Source organism: Haliaeetus albicilla, chromosome Z (genome assembly GCF_947461875.1).
Source record: "Haliaeetus albicilla chromosome Z, bHalAlb1.1, whole genome shotgun sequence".
Classification (NCBI taxonomy): Eukaryota; Metazoa; Chordata; class Aves; order Accipitriformes; family Accipitridae; genus Haliaeetus; species Haliaeetus albicilla.
Genome location: NC_091516.1, coordinates 52,655,282 through 52,675,522, shown reverse-complemented (window position 1 = coordinate 52,675,522; position 20,241 = coordinate 52,655,282). Strand labels below are relative to the sequence as shown.

The window sequence follows — 20,241 nt, the reverse complement described above, 5'->3', positions numbered from 1 at the left end:
AAGCTGAAAAAAAGATGGATTCAAATCATGTGTCTGTTAAAGGATCAATCTACAACAAGCAAGATACCTGAAGGCTGTACAATAGTAAACACAGAAACAGCAGCATGCCCTAATTGGACCACCAAAAGAATGGATAATTCCAAGACCTATCCAGGGACTACAGTGGAAATTCAGGCATCTTAAATAGTTATTTCTTATCTTATGATCATTTGAGCTACATTTTTGACAAAAAGTGTACTTTTTTTTGAAGTTGCTTTTGTGTCTTTGCATACTATTACAATCTAGAAGACATTAAAAGAAACTCTTGCAGAGGCCCTGCTCATTCAGTCTATTAGATACATAAATCAGCTACTGGAGTAGCTAACAAATCCAATTACAGTTAAGCAACTGGATATTGGGTTTCAGTAGCCAAATGCAGTAATGACAGGCTTATTCTGAAGAAATATCAGAAGGGACATTATGATTTTCCATGTGGTGAATCAAGACAGTTGTCTCTTTACAATATGGAAGACAGCAGATTTGACACCACTGTTGATCTATCTCTAAACACAGAACAGGTAATGCATAATGCATCACATGCAGCAGCAACAAGCTTTCTTTTACTACCCCATCAGTTCATCTTAACTGTAACTCAGAAGAGCCTTAATCTTAACAGCTAAATATTCAAAACAATTTAGTCCTTGGACAGTTAATGGTTGCACATCACAGACACTCATTTGCTACAGATGGCCAATTTACCATTTGATCCACAAGCCACTACAGAAGTCTGGCCATTCTGTTCTTCTCAGGAAGAACTACAATGGCTACCGATTCGTAACTGAATTTTTATCTCCTGAAGTGCAACTTCAGCACTCCTTAACAATTTTATTCCTCCTTCAAGTCTTTAAGATTTGACCCTAAGACACATGACCAAAATATATTCCAGTTTGCAGAAGTACATAAGATAATTTAAGACCTTGTATACATCTTTGTAGGAAAGATGCCCACTTTAAATTACTTGCTACTGTAGTAATGTAAATGCAAAAATAATAAATCTACATCAAATCTGCAATACTAATATTAAATCCTTCTTTCAGTAAATTACACTTAAAACATCTTATCCCACAAATAACAATAAATAAGGTTCTGAAATATCTACTATATATGCAAAAAAAAGCAGACATTAAAAAGAGTAAGCCTTCACCTGTCCTGGTTGCTGTTGCAGGACAGTACACTACACTATTATCTTCCTCTTATTTCTTTTACTCATTTGTCCTATTTTATTTCAGTACTATCAGACTTTAAGTCTTAACTACTCTAAAACTGTATTTAGAACAGAAAAGATGATTTCACTCTGTATCTCCTGCAAGCAAATGAGTTAAACTGATACTGATCTGAAACAGATAATCAATTCTGTACGTTGTGATCACTTCAAGATAACAGACAGGAAAAAAATTAATTGTATTAGTTTACAGTTGCCTTCAGTAGTAAATGTGACATTAATTATACTGGCTTGATTTAGTTCATGGAGAGGTTTAAAAGAAAAATTATCATTCAAAGCCAGTTTAGAATAGGTTAGGAGAAGTTGAAGACAGTTTCAGCTTGACTTGTGAACTGTAGAAGCACATACATAACACTGTAAAGGTCAAAATAATCAATCTTGTTTAACTTTCAGTAGGAATAACAAGAGCACGTCTTGCTCAGTCTGTGTTAAATTCAGTATCCTCCGTCAGAGCTCCAGCGATATTCTCTTTCATCCTTCTACAGTATTAACATGCTAAGCTTGTTTACATTCTGACTCAAACTAGATATAAGGCCCCCAGAAACCACTATATTAAAAACATGTTATATTTTATGCATGTTATAAACATACTTATAACATGTTTATATATTTTATGCAAGCACTATATTGAAAACATTGTCTGAAGGACAATAAGTAGTATTTCTATCAGAGGCAGAAGATCAACAGAAACACAACACCTACATAGCCCACCTATTCTCAAATACCCTACTTTCAAACCCATCTGTCTTTAAACCTTGAAACAGTGCATTAACTCAAGGCTTCCAGGAATACTGGAATAAATTCTTGTCATTAAGTGTCAAGTTATATTTGTTAACACATACAGAATTCCCAGATCTCGAAAACTCTGGCTAATCATGCTGTTGTCATGGAAATTTAAATCACCAAAACTAAATATGTACCCTTCCAAAAGCATAGACCCATCATTTAGTGTCTATTTTAATAAATGGTAAAATTTCCAGCTTTTATGCCCAAATTCTTCAAAACTCCACAGGTCTTTCTCAGTCTGTCCCTTCTTCATAATTTGATTTTCATCCATCTGTTCAGCAAGGAACTAAGTGTCTGAATTACCCACCTCCCAGATTCTCTCTACAGATAGATTCTCACTGCCCCTGTGTAACAGCAGCTCACTGTTTAGCCTCACTACACTGCTGCTGATGGAAAGGAAACCAAGGAATCCCAAGAGCTTACTGCCATTAAAAAAATCACTGTAGTGTCTGCAAGAGATTTCCAAGACCACAGTACTATAAGCTGGACTTACAGGACGAGGACGTGTTTCACATACACTTAGCCCCAAACACATCTAAATGAACTGCTTCAGGAAGCCAGGAAATGTAGCAAAACACAATAACCATGAAGTAATTCCCCATGTCTTGGAAGACACAACTGACCGAATTTAGGACAGCACTGCACACAGCTACAAAACACTTTTAGTCCCAGAAAGTCTCCTGCTGTGGAGATTCTTAATATGTGATAGAGCTTGCATTGGCCGGGGTCAAGCCACAAAAGATGCGCAAGGCAAATTTAACCTACCTGAAGCTTAAACTAGTTTGAAGAGCTGTGTGGTGTGTTTATGTAGACATTTTCATACCTAGACTGCATACAATGGCCTTGAATAATGTAAACTGAAATAAAGAGACAAGGATCTTACCTAACCGTAGTTCTCCAAAATTACCACATCCAATTTTTTTGCCAACTCTGAAGTTAGGGCCAACCATTAACACTCCAGAATTTGAAGAACCAGTTCCACGTGGATTATGGCCTGACCTCCCACTAGGCCGTGCAATTCTTTCATCCAGCTTGTCCTTGTCTTTCTTTCTGTTATCCATGTCAAGTTTATGGTACTCCACTTTGATTTCTTCCTCTTTTTAAAAATCAGTATAAGCAAAGTCCAATTGGACAAGGTGAGAATGAAAACATCACCAGTGAAGTGCCCAGCTGGTTACTGTCAGTAAGCAGTCAACAGCAGCCTGTTCATCCCATTCGCAAAGCCTTGGTAGTATTCTGTAGTAAAACTATATCTCCAGAATGCACAACACCACCAATATTTACTATTATTTGCAGGAATTCTGTTAAAGAAAAACAAAAATTATTCAACACAGTAAGATTCTTCTACAAAATTAACTCTCCCTTCAACTAGTCATACAATCAAGCTGTAACTAATTATATTTGCTTTACAGAACCTCTATGAAAAGCACTACTGTAAGGTTAAAGCCTCTGATTCTAGCACATAATAGCAACAGATACTGGTGTGACTGAAGTAAGCTTATAAATCTCAAGGCTTAATGCAACAGGTATTGTCAAAAAAAAAAAAAACACCAAACAAACAAACAAAAAAAAACCCAACAAAACCCACCAAACCCTATCAAACTACTTCCTGAGTAGATAAACACACTTAAAATCAACATTTAGAAACTCACTGCAACTTATGCCAGCTCTGCAAAAGAAAGAGTTTTATTTCTGGGGGTTTTTTCCCCCGAGTAGTATCTGTTGATCTATGGAAATGCTCAAGCCGAACAGTTATTGAAGTTATAGAAAGATATTCAAACTTGAAACAATTCCTTTATCTTTTCTGATTTATAATTTCCGAGATGCAGTTTATCAACTCATGGCAGGGCTACTTCAGTCCTTTCAGTAACTCCTAGAGTCTGAAAATAAAATATATTTACTTATTCTCTCCTGCCCCATTCAATTATGTCATAAATATGCTTCCCCACTCCCCTTATCCACCATTTAGCATCACTGCCTAGACACAAATTCCTACATGGATTCAGCAAAACTTGCAAGCTAGCTTACTACTGCAATAAAAAATCCCGAGAAAGCTTTCATTTTTACCTCGCCCGTAAGAATAGTGTATATTTTTCTCTATTTAACAACAGTGGTTTAAAAACGCAAAATTCAGAAGACAGTCAGCTACTACTTCAGCAAAATTTCAGGGTGACTTAAATACCTGTTCAAAATTATTTTGTTACGTTTGCTTCAATGCTGGAAATACCCTGTAGTGAAATAAAACATCCTCTGAAAAAATAACGTATTTTGTGTGGTACAGCCTATTTTAAAGATAGTTATCAGGAGCTTGTATTAAACACTTTGAACTGAAGACACTTTCATTTCTTAAACTCATTTCTCACGAAGTAAAATTATTACTCACATAATAGCTTATTACAACATGTAAAAAATCAGAAAGCCAGTAGAGAAAAGATACCAAAGAATATGAATAACCACCCAAATAACTGCATCTGCTGAATCACAGATATTCATAGCATGGTCATAACTAGATATTTAAAAATCACTAATCAACAACTGACTAACCTATCACCTGAACGATGAAGCACATGGAAATCTTTTTGGCGAAGAAACATGATCACCTTAACTATGAAAGGGGGGAATGAAAGACTTTTTCTGAGAACAATCAAAACACACAAATGCAGGTTCCAGTCTAAGTAGACTTGCTCAATGCAAGGGAAAAGGACTTCAGCAGTGAGTAATGAATGCAGTGGTGTGGTATGGTATAGAGGGAAGCATTTCAGAGAAAAATACAAGCACCTCTCGCTACAACATAATCTTGCAGGTTCAAGCACCACCACTAGATACCCTAAAGTCACTTTCCAAACCACAAATCTGAGAGGAATAGGTAATTTTTCCTCACCCACTTTGCTACAAAAGTGAGAGAAGGAATAAGAAAACTAGAAATGGAGAGCATTGAGGTGGGAATTCAAGGGTACCATTTAGTACTTAGAAAGACAGTCAGTACATTTGATGCAGCACAATACATAAATGTTTTAAGTACCAAAGAAAAAAGACTTATGTTCCATGTCTTAGTGGTTCTCCAGTAAGAAATAACAAGGTAAACAGTCCTAGAATTTTTACTGCTAATACACAGACTTCATGGCAAATAGAAGCAATGCACCTAAGAACAGCATATTACTGCCATCACCAGAGAGTAAAAAAGCATAGACAGTTATTAAGACAATGGTTTGGTAATCTCAGCAGAGTGGAAGTCAAACTTCCTGGCACTATTTTGCACATACCAAAATCTTCATACTACCAAGCACTGAAAGACATTACCTTGGAACAGTGAAAGGCCAGAAAGGCAACTAACGGTTCGTACCAATGATACCAATGGGCTCCGCAACAGAGCACTAGAACTACAGAACGGACTGGGTATGCAGGCAAATCTGAAGAAATTAAAATCTGATTTCAGAGTTAACAAGGTTCTTCGCTTACAAATTTTCCATAGCTTACCTCTTGATATATATATAAAATCTAATCACATGTCAAATAAGTTTAAAATTGTATTTTTCTAATGCATCACAACATAAGGCTGTGGAAAGGCTGTGGATGTTGTCTACCTGGACTTTAGTAAGGCCTTTGACACTGTCTCTCACAGCACAGTCCTTGAGCAGCTGGTGGCTCATGGCTTAGACAAGTGTACTCTTCACTGGGTAAAAAACTGGCTGGATGGACGAGCCCAGAGGGTTGCAGAAAATGGAGTTACATCCAGCTGGTGGCCGGTCACAAGTGGTGTTCCCCAGGGCTCAGTACTGCAGCCAGTTTTCTTTAATACCTTTATGAATGATGTGGACCAAGGGATCAAGTGCACCCTCAGTAAGTTTGACAACACCACCAAGTTGGGTGGGGGCACTGATGTGCTTGAGGGAAGAAAGGCTCTACAGAGGGATCTGGACAGGCTGGATTGATGGGCTGAGGCCAGTCGTATGAGGTTCAACAAGGCCAAGTGCCGGGTCCTGCACTTGGGTCACGGCAACCCCATGCAGCACTACAGGCTTGGGGAAGAGTGGCTGGAAAGCTGCCCGGCAGAGAAAGACCTGGGGGTGCTGGTTGACAGCCGGCTGGATATGAGCCAGCAGTGTGCCCAGGTGGCCAAGAAGGCCAATGGCATCCTGGCCTGCATCAGAAATAGCGTGGCCAGCAGGAGCAGGGCGGTGATTGTTCCCCTGTATTCAGCACTGGTGAGGCCGCACCTCGAGTGCTGTGTTCAGTTTTGGGCCCCTCACTACAGGAAAGACATGGAGGTGCTGGAGCGTGTCCAGAGAAGGGCAACAAAGCTGGGGGAGGGCCTGGAGCACAAGTCTTATGAGGAGCGGCTGAGGGAGTTTGGATTGTTTAGCCTGGAGAAAAGGAGGCTGAGGGGACACCTTGTAGCTCTCTACAACTACCTGAAAGGAGGCTGTAGAGAGGTGGGTACTGGTCTCTTCTATCAAGTAACCAGTGATAGGATGAGAGGAAACGGCCTCAAGTTGCGCCAGGGGAGGTTTAGATTGGGTATTAGGAAAAATTTCTTTACTGGAAGGGTTGTCAGATATTGGAACAGGCTGCCCAGGGAAGTGGTTGAGTCACCATCCCTGGATGTGTTCAAAAAACACATAGACAAGGCACTTCAGGACATGGTTTAGTGGGCAAGTTTGATGGTTAGACTCGATCTTAAGGGTCTTTTCCAACCTTAACAATTCTATGATTCTATAACTGCAGAAGAATAAAACAGTTTTCGTTTTGTCACCTATTTCAGTTTTCCCCATTTTGTCTTTGTATTTAACTATGACCTGAGCACACCATGTAGCCTTGCTAACTGAGCAGAAAACTTAGCTATAACAGGCTGGGTTCTGAGGATGCTGAGAAGTAAGTCGTGATGCATCAGGAACATGGAATAACAAACAGGCAACATCAGAACAAAGGGCACCATAAATTTAGTAGCAGCTGTAAGGCAACAGTGATCTCTAAGAAAGCAGCTGTGAGCCAAAGTCCATCATCACCAGAAAAGCTTCCAATATCACACTGTTTCAGCTCATGTAGCAATAAAACAGTACCAGAGGAGCCAAGCTGGGAGCTCAAAGACAGATTAATTAGTATTTATGCAAAGCACAGTAGCTGCTCTGCATGCATGCTTGTCCAGTTGAAGCCTAGTAGTTAACAAGACACTAAAGCTTTACCACTAAAAAATTAATTTGCACAATACATTTTTTTAACCCATTGTTTTGTGTTTGTATGGTGGGGTTTTGGTAGTGGGGGAGGGGCTGCAGGGGTGGCTCCTGTGAGAAGCTGCTAGAAGCTTCCCCGGCTCCAAGTCAGATCTGCCTCTGGCCAAGGCTGAGCCCATCAGCAATGGTGGTAGTGCCTCTGGGAGAACAGGTTTAAGAAGGGGAAAAAACCTGCAGTGGGGGAGGAGATTGGAATGTGAGAGAAACCCCTGTACAGATACTGAGGTCAGTGAAGAAGGAAGCGGAGAAGGTGCACTGGGGGAGGTTGATGCCCCTGCAGCCCATGGTGAGATGGCAGGCTGTCCCCCCTCCAGCCCATGGAGGGGAGCAGGGGAGCAGAAGCCCACCCGCAGCCTGGGGAGGAGCCCACACTGGAGCAAGGTGGATGCCCCCAAAGATGGCCATGACTCCATAGGAAAGCCCACGCTGGAGCAGCCTGTGCCTGAGGGACTGCAGCCTGTGAACAGGACCCATGCTGGAGCAGCTCATGAAGTACTGCAGTCCATCGGAGGGACCCCACACTGCAGCAGGGGAAGAGTGAGGAGTCCTCCCCCTGGGGAAGAAGGAACAGCAGAGACAACATGTGATGAACCGACCCCAACCCCCATTCCCCTGTGCTGCTGGAGGGGAGAAGGTGGAGAAATCAGGAGTGGAGCTGAGCTGGGAAGGAGGGAGGGGTGGGGGTAAGGTGTTCCAAGGTTTGGTTTTACTTGTCATTATCCTGTATTTATGTGATTGACAACAAATTAAAATGATTGTTTTTTCCCCAAGACAAGTCTGGGTTTTGCCCATGACCATAACTGGTGCATGATCCCTCCCTGTCATTGTCTAGACCCACTTTTGTTCCATTTTTCTCCTCCCCATCCCACCAGGGGGGAGGACTGAGTGAGTAGCTTCGTGGTACTTTGATGCTGGCTGGGCTTAAACCATGACACTCATCTTTAATCACAGGAATATCTTTAATTTGGAAAATCCAAATCATAACTAAGCCCACCCCTTAAAAGTATTAAGTTACCAGAGATTAAGACTTCCACTATGCTTAGAATCTTGATTTTAAAAATATCCTATCTCCACACCGAAATACCTTTTTCCAAAATTTAAGTCTAATTTTAGATACCAGTTTATTAAGCACTAATGGCACTGGACTTCCTCAAGTCAGTTTATACTAATACTACAGCTTGTCGTGGAAGGTGGCAAAGCTGAGCTACATGAGCATGCAGACCACACTCGAATGAAATGTAAACAGCACATGGCAATAATGGGATAAGATTGTGAGGCTATAATAGCACAGGAATGTATATAAAATATAGAGGCTATTAATATATTTTGGAGGCCTTTAAGGACTTTGTTTAGCTACTTAAAAGTAGTCATTCATGATAAAGCAGAACTCATAACTTAATGTTTTTGCTTAATATTGACCTATTGTCCGACTGGAGGAATAAGAAGATTCAGAAAACTCCACAGCCAGTTTGAGCCAGGAAAAGGAGACATAGCAACCACTACACTAAAAACCAGGAAAGAGAAAGAACCCACCTAGAGGTGAGAAAAAGGACCCAGTGAGAGAATAGACAACCCCAGACCCAAATATTACTATTGGACCAGACTATGGTTTGAGGGGCAGGAATCTAGAATGTAAAAGTGTAATTGCCCAGGCATTTTAGTGTTTGGGGTCCCTCTTTGGAAGCACCCAGCTTGAACTGTCTAAATTTGTACAACATGGATAAAAAGCATAATTTATTCTGTTTTGGAGGTCTTGATCAGAGATTCTTCTTCAGAGAACCTAGGGTTGAGCATGAGAGAAGAAGCATTGGGGCACGGCGGGGAGGGGGGGGGGGGGGGGTCAGGAGGGGCATCCGTCAGCTCACTGGAGTTGCCCACTGAGAAGGGAGTCCAGTCCTAGCAGTTAAAGTCTCAGGTGGTGTGTGTGCGACTCCTTGATTGGTGTGTGAATGCTCAGGCAGCGGCTTCTCCCTTAACAAGTGTTCATCAAGAGAACATTTTCCTGATTATTCAATACACAGCCTCAGACACTGAAAATGTCTTACTATATGCTGCACATTTATACAAATATCAAATCAGATGCTCTTTTAAGCCATTTATAAGTTAACACATTAACTGAAACAGCCTATTTGAAACAGAATCCTGTCAAAGAAACTATTGCCAATGTTTTTTAATTCCAGCCTTCACTCAAACTCAAGTTACAGAAGTTTTCATTAGCTTCAAAAACTGAGCTCATATATGGGAAATCTCTTTTTGCCTTTTTTTAATCTTCTGTGAGGTGCCCACCCAGCTGCTCTCTCACTCCCCCTCCTCAAAAGGGCAGTGGGAAGAAAATAGGATGAAAATCTCATGGGTCAACACCAAGACAGGGAGATCACTTACCAGTTAGAGTCATGGGAAAAGAGACTTGACTTGGGCAAGATTGATTTAATTTGTCACCAATTAGAGTAAGATGGTGAGAAATAAAGACAAAGCTAAAAACATCTTTCCCCCACCTCCCTTCTTCCCAGGCTCAACTTCAATCCTTCACTTCCTACTCCTCTACCTCCTTCCCTCTGCTGAGTGGCACAGGGGGATGGGGAATGGAGGTTGTGGTCAGTCTGTAACAGCTACTTTCTGCTGCTCCTGCCTCTTCATACTGTTTCCCTGCTCCAACATGGGGTCCCATCCACAGGAGACAGTCCTTCAAGAACTGCTCCAGCATGGGTCCTCACCACAGGGTGCAGTCCTTCAGGAACAGACTGTTCCAGCATGGGTCCCCCATGGGGCACAAGTTCTGCCAGCAAACCTGCTCCAGTGTGGGCTCTTCTCCACGGGCCACAGCTCCTGCCAGCAGCTGGCTCTGGCATGGGCTCTCCACAGGCTGCAACTTCCTTCAGGACATATCCACCTGTTCCGGTGTGGGGTCCTCCACGGGCTGCAGGTAGGTATCTGCTCCACTGTGGTTCTCCGTGGGCTGCAGGGGAACAAACTGCACCACCAGGGTCTTCTCCATCGGCTTCAGGGGAATCTCTGCTTTGGTGCCTGAAGCACCTCTCCCCTCTCCTTCACCAACCTTGGTGTCTGCAGGGCTGTTTCTCTCACAGCTGTTGCACAGCTTTTTTTACCTTTTCTTAATATGTTTTCCCACAGGCACCACCACCTTCACTGCCTGGCTTAGCTGTGCCCCACGGTGTCTGGCACAGGGCAGCCCAAGCCAAGCCTCACAGAGGCCCCTGCAGCCCCCCTGCCAGCACCTGGGCACAGACATGTAGTGCATTTACAAGAGCAACACTCATGTCTTACAAATTCGTGAAATTCCAACCACTACATGGGAGTAACTGCTTTTTTAAAGCAGCAAGTGCTTCCAGGAGAAATAGCGTACCACGCACTTTTCAATTTAAGAAACTACTGCTTCTGAAACTTTTGTGTCTGCACACAGACCCACCACAACCTGTTTGCCAAATGTCATTTTAAAAACTGAGAATGCAGTAATAGAAAAGGTAAGTTACAATGGATTCAAGGGATAAAGATAAATACTGAAGCTTCTACTGAAGCTTATCAAGTAGATTAGTTTTGTAAACGGTATTAGCATTTTGACAGCAAATCACAAAGCATGAAAAAAACTAATAAAACCCAAAAAAATAAATAGTAAATAAACTGATTGCTGATTTCCTTCCTAAAAAAATATTTTCTCATAACGTTTAAGTAATGCTTTACTGAGTGTTTTACTGAAATTTAAGGCAACAATGCATGAAACCAAATACATTAACAACACAAATTTCAGTTTCCAAAAATGCATCTATTGCATGGACAAACCTATTATATGGTAACTTAGGCCCTTCCCTCTTCTGCTGTTGAACCAAAAGATATTCCAGTTACATTACAGGTATAATTTTTATATAAACTGAAATTAGCACCTTTTATCAGCTTCCTGCTAAACAAACATTGGAAGCCCCGTACATTTTTCACACACTACATGTCAGAAGGAAGACACACAAGCATTCCTATCACAGTTTCTCCAGGACACAAGTGTTCTCTTATAACATTTCCTAATAAAATAATCCAAAGCTGATTTGAAATAAGGAGATCACTTGAGACTTTCTTCATATTGATGTTCCTACACAACATTTTAGGAAGTATTTACCTTAGAAATACAAAAGGCATTCATGGTTTTATTTACACTGCACTTACCTATGACAGAGTTATACTTTTGATGGCAATATCTTTTCTTCACTGTAATACTCACATTCTAGAGGAAAAGCACTAAAAGGCAAAGATGTATATATGCAGTATTTGCAGTTACTTGGGCATGCAAAGACTTCTGATACAGAATGCAAGTAAATTACGAGTTATGTGAATTGCATTAGTTTTCCTAGATTGTTAAGGAAGATCCAGCAGATTTTTTTTCAAAGACTTGACATAATTCATAGGGCTCAGAAGTCAGACACCATTCAAAAGTGTGCATCATCTAAAGTGAAAAAACAATGCATACAGTGTAAGCATTCTAAATTATTTGCATAATCCTCTTCTTGCTATGTGCTAGTTATACAGGCTATATTCTCCTCACATGCAATCTGCCTGAAAAATGTGTTGTCCTCATCCTCATTTCACAGCTTGATTTTGTTTAATTTTCATCTCTGAAATTGGACATCTCTCCACGTGAAAGCAAACCATGGCCTGCACTCTGCTGCCAAAGGAATGGAGAAAAACACATTGGCAATATCAATTGTAGCATACCACGTGGCTGCCTTTGATGCCAGTTTATATTGGAGCTCTAACATGTCTGGTACAGCAGCACTCAGTGGTGGTGTCACTTCGTTCAGGCCACGATAATCTACTGTTAACCTCCAGCCTCCATCAGACTTTTTCACTGGCCATATAGGACTATTAAAAGGTGAATGAGTCTTGCTGACGACTCCTTGGCTCTCTAGTTGATGAAACAGCTTATGGATGGGAGCCAGGGAGTCTCGGTTTGTGCAATATTGCCACTGGTGCACCATCCTGGTAGCGATTGGCACCTGCTGTTCTTCAGCTCGCAGCAATCCCACAATGAAGGGATCTTCTGAGAGGCCAGGCAGGGGAAATAGCTGTTTGATCTTCTCTGTGTTTACAATGGCTATACCACTCACAATCTCAGCTAGACCCAATACACTATTGTAATGCAGAAAGAACATTACTGAAGTTGTGAGGTCAAGTACACAGAAATTTGGAAGTGATAATGCATGTAGATGAATTATAGCATGTTCATTTAATGGAGCAGACAACTGAGCAAATCCTCCTGAGCTGGGAATAGCTACTGTAGTTCCAGAGTGAGCAGTTTAGCCACACCAATGTGTTGGTGAATTCAAGCTAAGAAGTTTTGCCTTTGAATTCTTAAATCACTGAAATCAAATGTGTTAAAGCCAGTACTGGCAGAAATAGTTAATTCTTTATAGACCCAACAAATGCAGTTGTCCTCAGATATTTCTTCATTGCAAATTGGGATTTTGTTTTGAGATGGTATTACTATAGTCTTGTGGCTATGTTTATGTTTATTTGGTTAATAGTATGTGATGATTTTCATCTCTGTCTACATAAATGAGCACAGTTGACCCATAAGCTTCAGACAGACATCAAGGAATATTGTTAGAATTTAAATAAGCTTCTTGCTCAAAAAATACATGATTAAATATCAGTATAATGGCAAACATACCACCAAAGCCAAGTTAACAAAGCAAGATCTTAATTAGAAATTACATCTACAATCCATATAGATTGAGAATAAAAGGTAAAGCAAGACTGGAAAACCTGTAAGGAAGCAGTCAGGGTAACTGAGATGCAAAACTAACATCAGCTAAGAGCTTTTATTTATCTGATGGAATTTAACAGACATTCCCAAACACTGTAGAACAACTGCCTGAAAAGCAAAGAGAGGAGTGAAGACAAGCAAGAAAAGTGAAGACAATAGTCAGATACATGTTTCAGTTGACTGACAGCAGTCATATGCCTAACACCTGCAGAAAAGTAAAAGGAATCTTGGGCTCAGTTTTAGAAACATAAATTAAAATCAATGGCAAAAGACAGCCAGGCTACTGGTCTGTGTCAACACATGATTTAAATACAGAATGTAAGAGTCAAATTAACCAAATAGGTGATTAAATACTTCTTCAGCAAAGCCAAGGCAAGGACTAAAGGGACCACTCCCTAAAGACCTCTACTGTCTGAAAGGTTAGATGAGCAATTTTGTGATATTTGAAGAGGACAGACAGACAACTATTTCCTTGAAGGGACATCTTTACTCTACAGAATGTTTTACACATTCATGATTTGCACACAAAGCTTGCTTACTTAATAGACAAGGAGATTCCAACTAGTAAAATCCAGCCTGTTTGAAAAGTTTGTTTGTCACTCTCAGTTCCACAGAATTCTACAGAGAGCAACTGAATGAGTTTTAATGAAACTATGCAGGTGTGTAAACAAAAATGATCCTTCAATTCACCACTATGTTCAAACTTTTTTACTTAAAATTGTGCAGTTGTATAATCCTGAAGAAGTCAGAACACTGAAAAGTCCCTAAGAATACATACAGAACTAGATATACAGAAATTAAACTTCAGCAAATATCTCACTTCCAAATGAATTCACTGTGGGAAAACTTCAGTATTTTTTTCCTCTAACAAATAGATTATGATCTCTGAACAATTTATACTTAAAGAATATTTGCCTAAACACCTAAAAATACCTGTTTAAAGGCACTGAAAAAAAACACTGTAATATTATATATACAGTGAATAAATGGGTGAGTTAGAAAAACATATTGTCCTGGTTTCACCTGGGATAGAGTTAATTTTCTTTCTAGTACCTGGTATAGTGTTATGTTCTGGATTTAGTATGAGAAGAATGTTGATAACACACTGATGTCTTCAGTTGTTGCTAAGTAGTATTTATACTAAGTCAAGGATTTTTCAGCTTCTCATGACCAGCCAGCACAAAGGTTGGAAGGGCACAAGAAGTTGGGAGGGGACACAGCCAGGACCGCTGACCCAAACTGGCCAAAGGGATATTCCATACCATGTGACATCATGCCCAGTATACAAACTGAGGGGAGTTGGCTGCGGGTGGGGAAGGATCACTGCTCAGGAGCTAAATGGGTATCGGTCAGTGACTGGTGAGCAATTGCATTGCGAATCACTTGTTTTGTATATTCCAATTCTTTTATCATTATTATTGTCCTTTTATTATTGTTGTTACTATCATTTTCTTCCTTTCTGTCCTATTAAACTGTTCTTATCTCAACCCATGAGTTTTGCTTCCCTCCCCTCCCAATTCTCTCCCCCATCCCACTGGGTGGGGAAGTAAGTGAATGGCTGTGTCATGCTTAGCTGCTGGCTGGGTTTGAAACCACGACACATAGGCACCATTCTGTCTTCTGTTTCATTATACACTCAGTATATTCAACAGCTTTGCTGCTATTGTTCCAAGTTCACACATCACCCAAAAGAACACATTATATATTAAGCAAACATATGCTGCTACAGAAAATCTGTGAAGCAAAACAATCTTTACCTAAACCTACACTGGAGAAGTTGTCCTTTAAATCCTTTTAATTTTTTCCTCCTTGATTCAGTATTCAAAACCTAATAGAGCAGTGTAACACCAGCTATAAGAAAAAAGTGTAATTACACAAGGCCACAAAAATTTGATCAAACATTCTAATCATATTTGTATTAAAGTTATTTTTCAAATGCCCTAGAAACAACTGCCAGTTCTCTAGGTTGCACCACTACCAAAGATCATACATACCCACTCAAACACAATTTCTTTCACATCTACTGGAAAAAAATCTCAAAGCCCCAGTTGGGCTGGCCATTTTAAAGCACTGTTGAGTTTTATTATTACACAAGTATTCATAATTTCTGGCACAGCCACATTTACATAAGAACATCCCATTCAAAGTTTGCTTTAGGGTCAAGTTATTGCCAGAAAGTGGCAGGCTGCTAAAATTCAATTTCTAATACAGGGATTGGCACACAGTAAGAAGTGACACCTAGAAAACATTTTAGACATCCTTAGATTACAGGGATGCATATCTACATACACCTCTAAATGTCATTTGAAAATGTCCCAATTAACACTACGAAAGACTATATGCCACATAATAAGAACCCTGCTCTGCAGCAATAAAGACTTTCTAGGACCTTATATAAGGCAGGGTAAAAGACTAACTCATTTAAGCACCTTCTTTATTTAGTTGTATCTCTCAAATGGCTAAGCCTGCAGCAGCAGCACCACTGTAATTACATGCAAGTTTACATATTCCGAGGTGCAAGTCATAACAATGTTCACATTCAAATGTGCAAGTCATTTTAACTTTAAAATAAAAACTTACTAGCTACTTCATTCCTTTTTCATGTTCCAGATTTACTCTTAAATAAACCTATTAAGAGAACAAGAAAGCTGCTAAATAAAACATTCCATTGTCCAGCAGTGACAAAGTTAAATGAAACACGCAACCATAACTGTTGCCTTACGTATCATACGCATTTCCTCTCAGAGTTTAATTACAAGATCCTGTATCACTGGTAGTATCAGTATACTAACATTTTTCTCTGGTTTTAGAAAAAGCATACAGTAGCACAAGTGCTAGGGAGGAAAAGAAAAGATTCCATGAAACAGAAGGAAAGATGGTGAAGAAACACCTCTGGTTTAGGCACAAGGCATTTAAAAATTCACCTAGGCTCCTACCATTTTCATACATCTTCAGTTTTTCTCACCCCTCAAGTTTCTTTGTTCACATACTTCTACTCCCAAGGTCTCATGTTTTTGGCACTGACATTAATCTAGCAGCAAAGCTTCTCCTCACACCTTCTAGAAGAGTGCAGAGAAAGTTTCTAGTGCCTCTGCCACAGATTTCCAAGAGCCTTCCTCTAACATTACACATAGTTTTTATGAAATAATTCACCTACTAAGTAGCCCTTATTTCAGAGAGAGAACAGTCACATCCGATTTCTAATATTCATCTGAATGGTACAAATACATTTCAACCACAAATAGAGTAACATGGAATTTTATTCAGCAAAACTTTAGAATTATTTAACAGTAGAAAAACTGCAATTCATACTACAAATCTGAAATCAAGCTCAGAATAATACCTTCGTTGTGAGGTAGTCAATACACAATTCAAATACCTAATCAACTATTTCTGGCATTGTTTGTGTGCCTCATGGAAAGATAAAGCTGCTCTTTCTAGCCTAGCTCTAAGATGACTGCATCATTTTCATTCATTTTTATCTACATGTCCCCAAGCAACAGAGGACACCTGTGATACTTCAAATCCACAGCAAAAAGGTTCACAACTGAAGAGTCCTTGAAAGTTTAGGACAGCAGTTTCTAACCTCGAAAACCTCTTGGGATAGAATTTGAATTGGAAAATATCTCTAAATTTATATATGATTTTGTAAGATTCATTGTTTACTTAAAATAAAAATAAATCCACTCTTTAATCATTAAATATTTAATTATTTTCAGTTTAGTCCAATTAGAGAAATTCAAACCTTCACATGACCTTCATGTGACCCAAAAAAGTACAGCTGTTATTCCAACAATTTATAGTATAAATTAATTTGCCTATAGCTTTATTTTTCGTACAAATAGATGCTTATAATACTGGTATCATACCACTTTGATGATTGTTTCCTTTTATTGCTAATTTGAGCCTGAAAAGAAAAATATTTTCATATATAAACTCCAAAATAAAACAGATGTTAAAAGGTTCATTGCATAACTCAAACATAACCTACCTGATTTTGACTTAAGAATATTATTTCATCATTTTCCAGATTTCAGAAGCAGAAAAAAAGCAAAGTCATTAGCATCTGTCAAAACTAAAAACAAAATGAGAGTGCTGAACATCAAACTACCAGAGATGCTACATACTCATGACACAAGCTTTGAAAAACAAAAAAAACATTTCTGAACAAATTCCTCCTCACAAGTTTCTCTCTCCAGCTATCAATAAGCTGTATTGAAATTGCTCATTACTGTATCTTTTTACATTTCTTAGGTGTTCTCAATAAATGTAACCTCAACATAATGAAAACTTATTCATCAGTAACTCATTTTGTTCACAACAATATAATCCACTTGATATACATGGGCAATTTCAGTCTAAGCTTTGCAAGTCCAACACAGCCTAATTTTCTAATTTTTTAGATCTTTTAACATTAAAAAAAACCAACAAAATACAGTTTGGCATTATCTGCTCTTTCCTTTCTACCACTTCTAGCACACCTCAAGATACATCGTACTGTCAGATGTTAGTTGATTCATCTAAGACTCTTTTATTCTCCCATTTCTTAGGTACTTATCATTCTGATTTCAGTCAGGTAAACTACCTTGGAAGCGCTGTAAAAGAAACATATAAATCCTATGGAGCAACACCGTTCTCCCCCCCCCACCAAAACCAATAATATTTTGCAGCAGATGTGAACTAATCCAAGAAGCAAGGATGAACTTTTTCCATTTTACATTAAGAGGACTGGTGTCTCTATATCAATGAGATGAGAAACATATGGAACACTCAAAAGGTGATGATGCAGCTAAATCAGATCTTCAGCAGCATTCACGTTCGAGCCATCAAAAAACACTGTTCACACTCTTTCCCAGCCAGCCTGCCTTTCAGAATACTGAAGGCCAGATCCTATATTTACTACATTTATTCTACCAAGCATGCAATATATTAATGAGTTAGAAATCCTTCCTAGAGTTTCAGCAGCAAAGAATAAAAATGAGCAAAGCAACTGCTACTTCTTGATCACATGCAGATCAAACTCTTCACACTTCAGAAGATACATGTGTTTATTTAAGAAAGCAAACATAATACCCTAATTCCAAAGGCAAATGAAATCTCCTTTTAACAGATGATGCAGGAGCTCAGCTGTGCAATTTGCTTCTCAGTATACACAGCCTCAAAACATTTCTAGTTTGATTTGTGCTCTTCAGCACTCCAAGGCAACTAACAGATCTCACAAGTGCACTTAAATTCTGTTTGCATTACCAGCACTTCCAACAATGCCGTGTTTGTATCTCAAGAACCTTCTACATTACCACTTTTGTCTTTTTTTTACTTGAAAGTCTGTGTCTTCCACAGGTTCTTCTCTTCATTTTCTATGACTACCTCAGACAACTGTACTGTTCAGGCAGTCACATCAGACATTAACTACTGTGCTACACCTGAAAAACAAGCCTAGAAAATAAGACATCACATGCTCATGCCTGACAGATCATGATTTGATCCCGTAAGGCAGTCATCTATTACCAGTAGTATTGAACATTATTACTTTTTAATGAGGCCATACCTCCAAAGGCACATACTTAAGTTTCACAGTCTTTGACAACACAGAACTACTGAGAATATGTTTTAGTACCACTGTCTTTCCTCAGTCTGACCTTACCAAAATTCACTTGCCCTCTCAACTGTTCCTGAATCACTTGGGGTTTTTTCCTCCTAGAGTTCTCCTTCTACTTTAGTCCAACTACAACCGTACTGAACTGCAACTCAAAGTGTGCTCTTCCATACGTGGCCAGTATGGATACATACACTGGGATCTGAGAGGTGGGAAATACTCCCTTGTCCCTCAGCTCAAAGCCCAAGTCACAGACCTAGTCACCCACTCATTGCTCAAGTCATGTGTTTCCTCCTTTTCCCAGGCAGAAGCAAAGAAAAGGCAGAAATCACAAGCTGGAAAGTCACTTTGTGTTGAATTCCACTGCCTGGCAGTACAGCGATCTACCATCAACATAACACAGCAGGTTCTAGAAGAGTTTTGTTCCATTTATGCAGCCCAGACTTAAAGACGGTCAGGACTTAATTTTGTAGAATTCCTTCCAAACTGTCGTCTCTGTTGCACTGTTACAAATGGTGGTTCCAAAAGCCTTAAGACCTCAGCAAAACTTGACTAAGTAACAATTAAGAGATTGATAAACCACCCTACCAAAACTCTGGTACAAGCTTTAACTTAACAGTACCAGAAATTATCAGCATTGTTTTGTTTTGGTTTTGGGGTTTTGTTGTTGGTTTGTTTTTTTTTTTAACACCCCCCCATATTGGTAGGTCTTTCCCTATGCTTATTTTCCAAATCAGCCAAGAGGTTTAATCTAAACTATTCCTATTTCTGTTTGAGGCAGAAACTAGTATGAAAGACTTCAGACTTAATTTGACAATGTTTTTGCCACTGAAAATACACAATCTTACAACAGATGTTAATCATAGATGTTTCTGCCAACTCTATACATAAGGAAAGGGATAACCCACAGTACAGGAAAATGTCTCCAAAGTTTTGCAGCCATGAATCTATCAGGGTTTTCTGACAATAACAAACTACATGGCAATCAAATGATTCTGCTGTTTTAATAGTCTCCATAAATTAGATAGGTACCTTCTACAGCAATGAATTCCAAGTACTTTACTATCAGATATACTTGCAACTCTCCCCTCACACATATGGCTTTCACTGCAATGTCTACCTACAATGTCTTTACTAAAATGAAACTACAGAATTATATTCTCAAAAAGGCTTCCGTGAAGTATTCTTCTTGCTTTATAAGTTTAATATGGAATAAAATGTTATAGATAAAAAAGCCTCAGACACCACACCAATTAGAATCACACTTACCACCTTTGTACTGAACACATAAGATATGTAGTGACACATTTATAGAAAAAAAAGCCACAGTTAAGATCTTAAATTCATCATTAGTCATCTAATATACTTACAATGACTTCCTATGAAACTCAGTGGAAAAAACAAGCCTCCCGAAGTTTTACACAAAACCAAACAGTACTGAATATGAAATCATCTGGTGTAAATGAAAAGTTCTGAGAACAAAATAACCTGTATGCTACTGACATCAGTTTTGCCAAGGTCTGATGGTAACTAACTACACCAATTTTAATTTAAAACAAAATTATCATGCACTAAAATAAGAAAACATCAGTATCTT

At 39.2% G+C, this 20,241-nt stretch overlaps 1 protein-coding gene and 1 long non-coding RNA gene across 7 annotated transcripts in view; both read right to left on the bottom strand.

Moving 5' to 3' along the window:
• The window catches only part of LOC138683670 (uncharacterized), a 497,441-nt gene that overhangs the window by 404,653 nt on the left and 72,547 nt on the right, over nucleotides 1-20,241 (bottom strand). The gene's annotated exons all lie outside the window — the stretch shown is intronic.
• Nucleotides 1-20,241, bottom strand: part of CSNK1G3 (casein kinase 1 gamma 3) — an 86,688-nt gene that overhangs the window by 58,563 nt on the left and 7,884 nt on the right. For all 6 annotated transcript variants that reach the window (XM_069777189.1, XM_069777193.1, XM_069777192.1 and 3 more), the window contains exon 2: nucleotides 2,931-3,348. In XM_069777189.1, coding sequence (XP_069633290.1) covers nucleotides 2,931-3,108 — 178 coding nt within the window. In that variant the 5' untranslated portion in view covers nucleotides 3,109-3,348. The remainder of the gene's footprint in view (nucleotides 1-2,930; nucleotides 3,349-20,241) is intronic.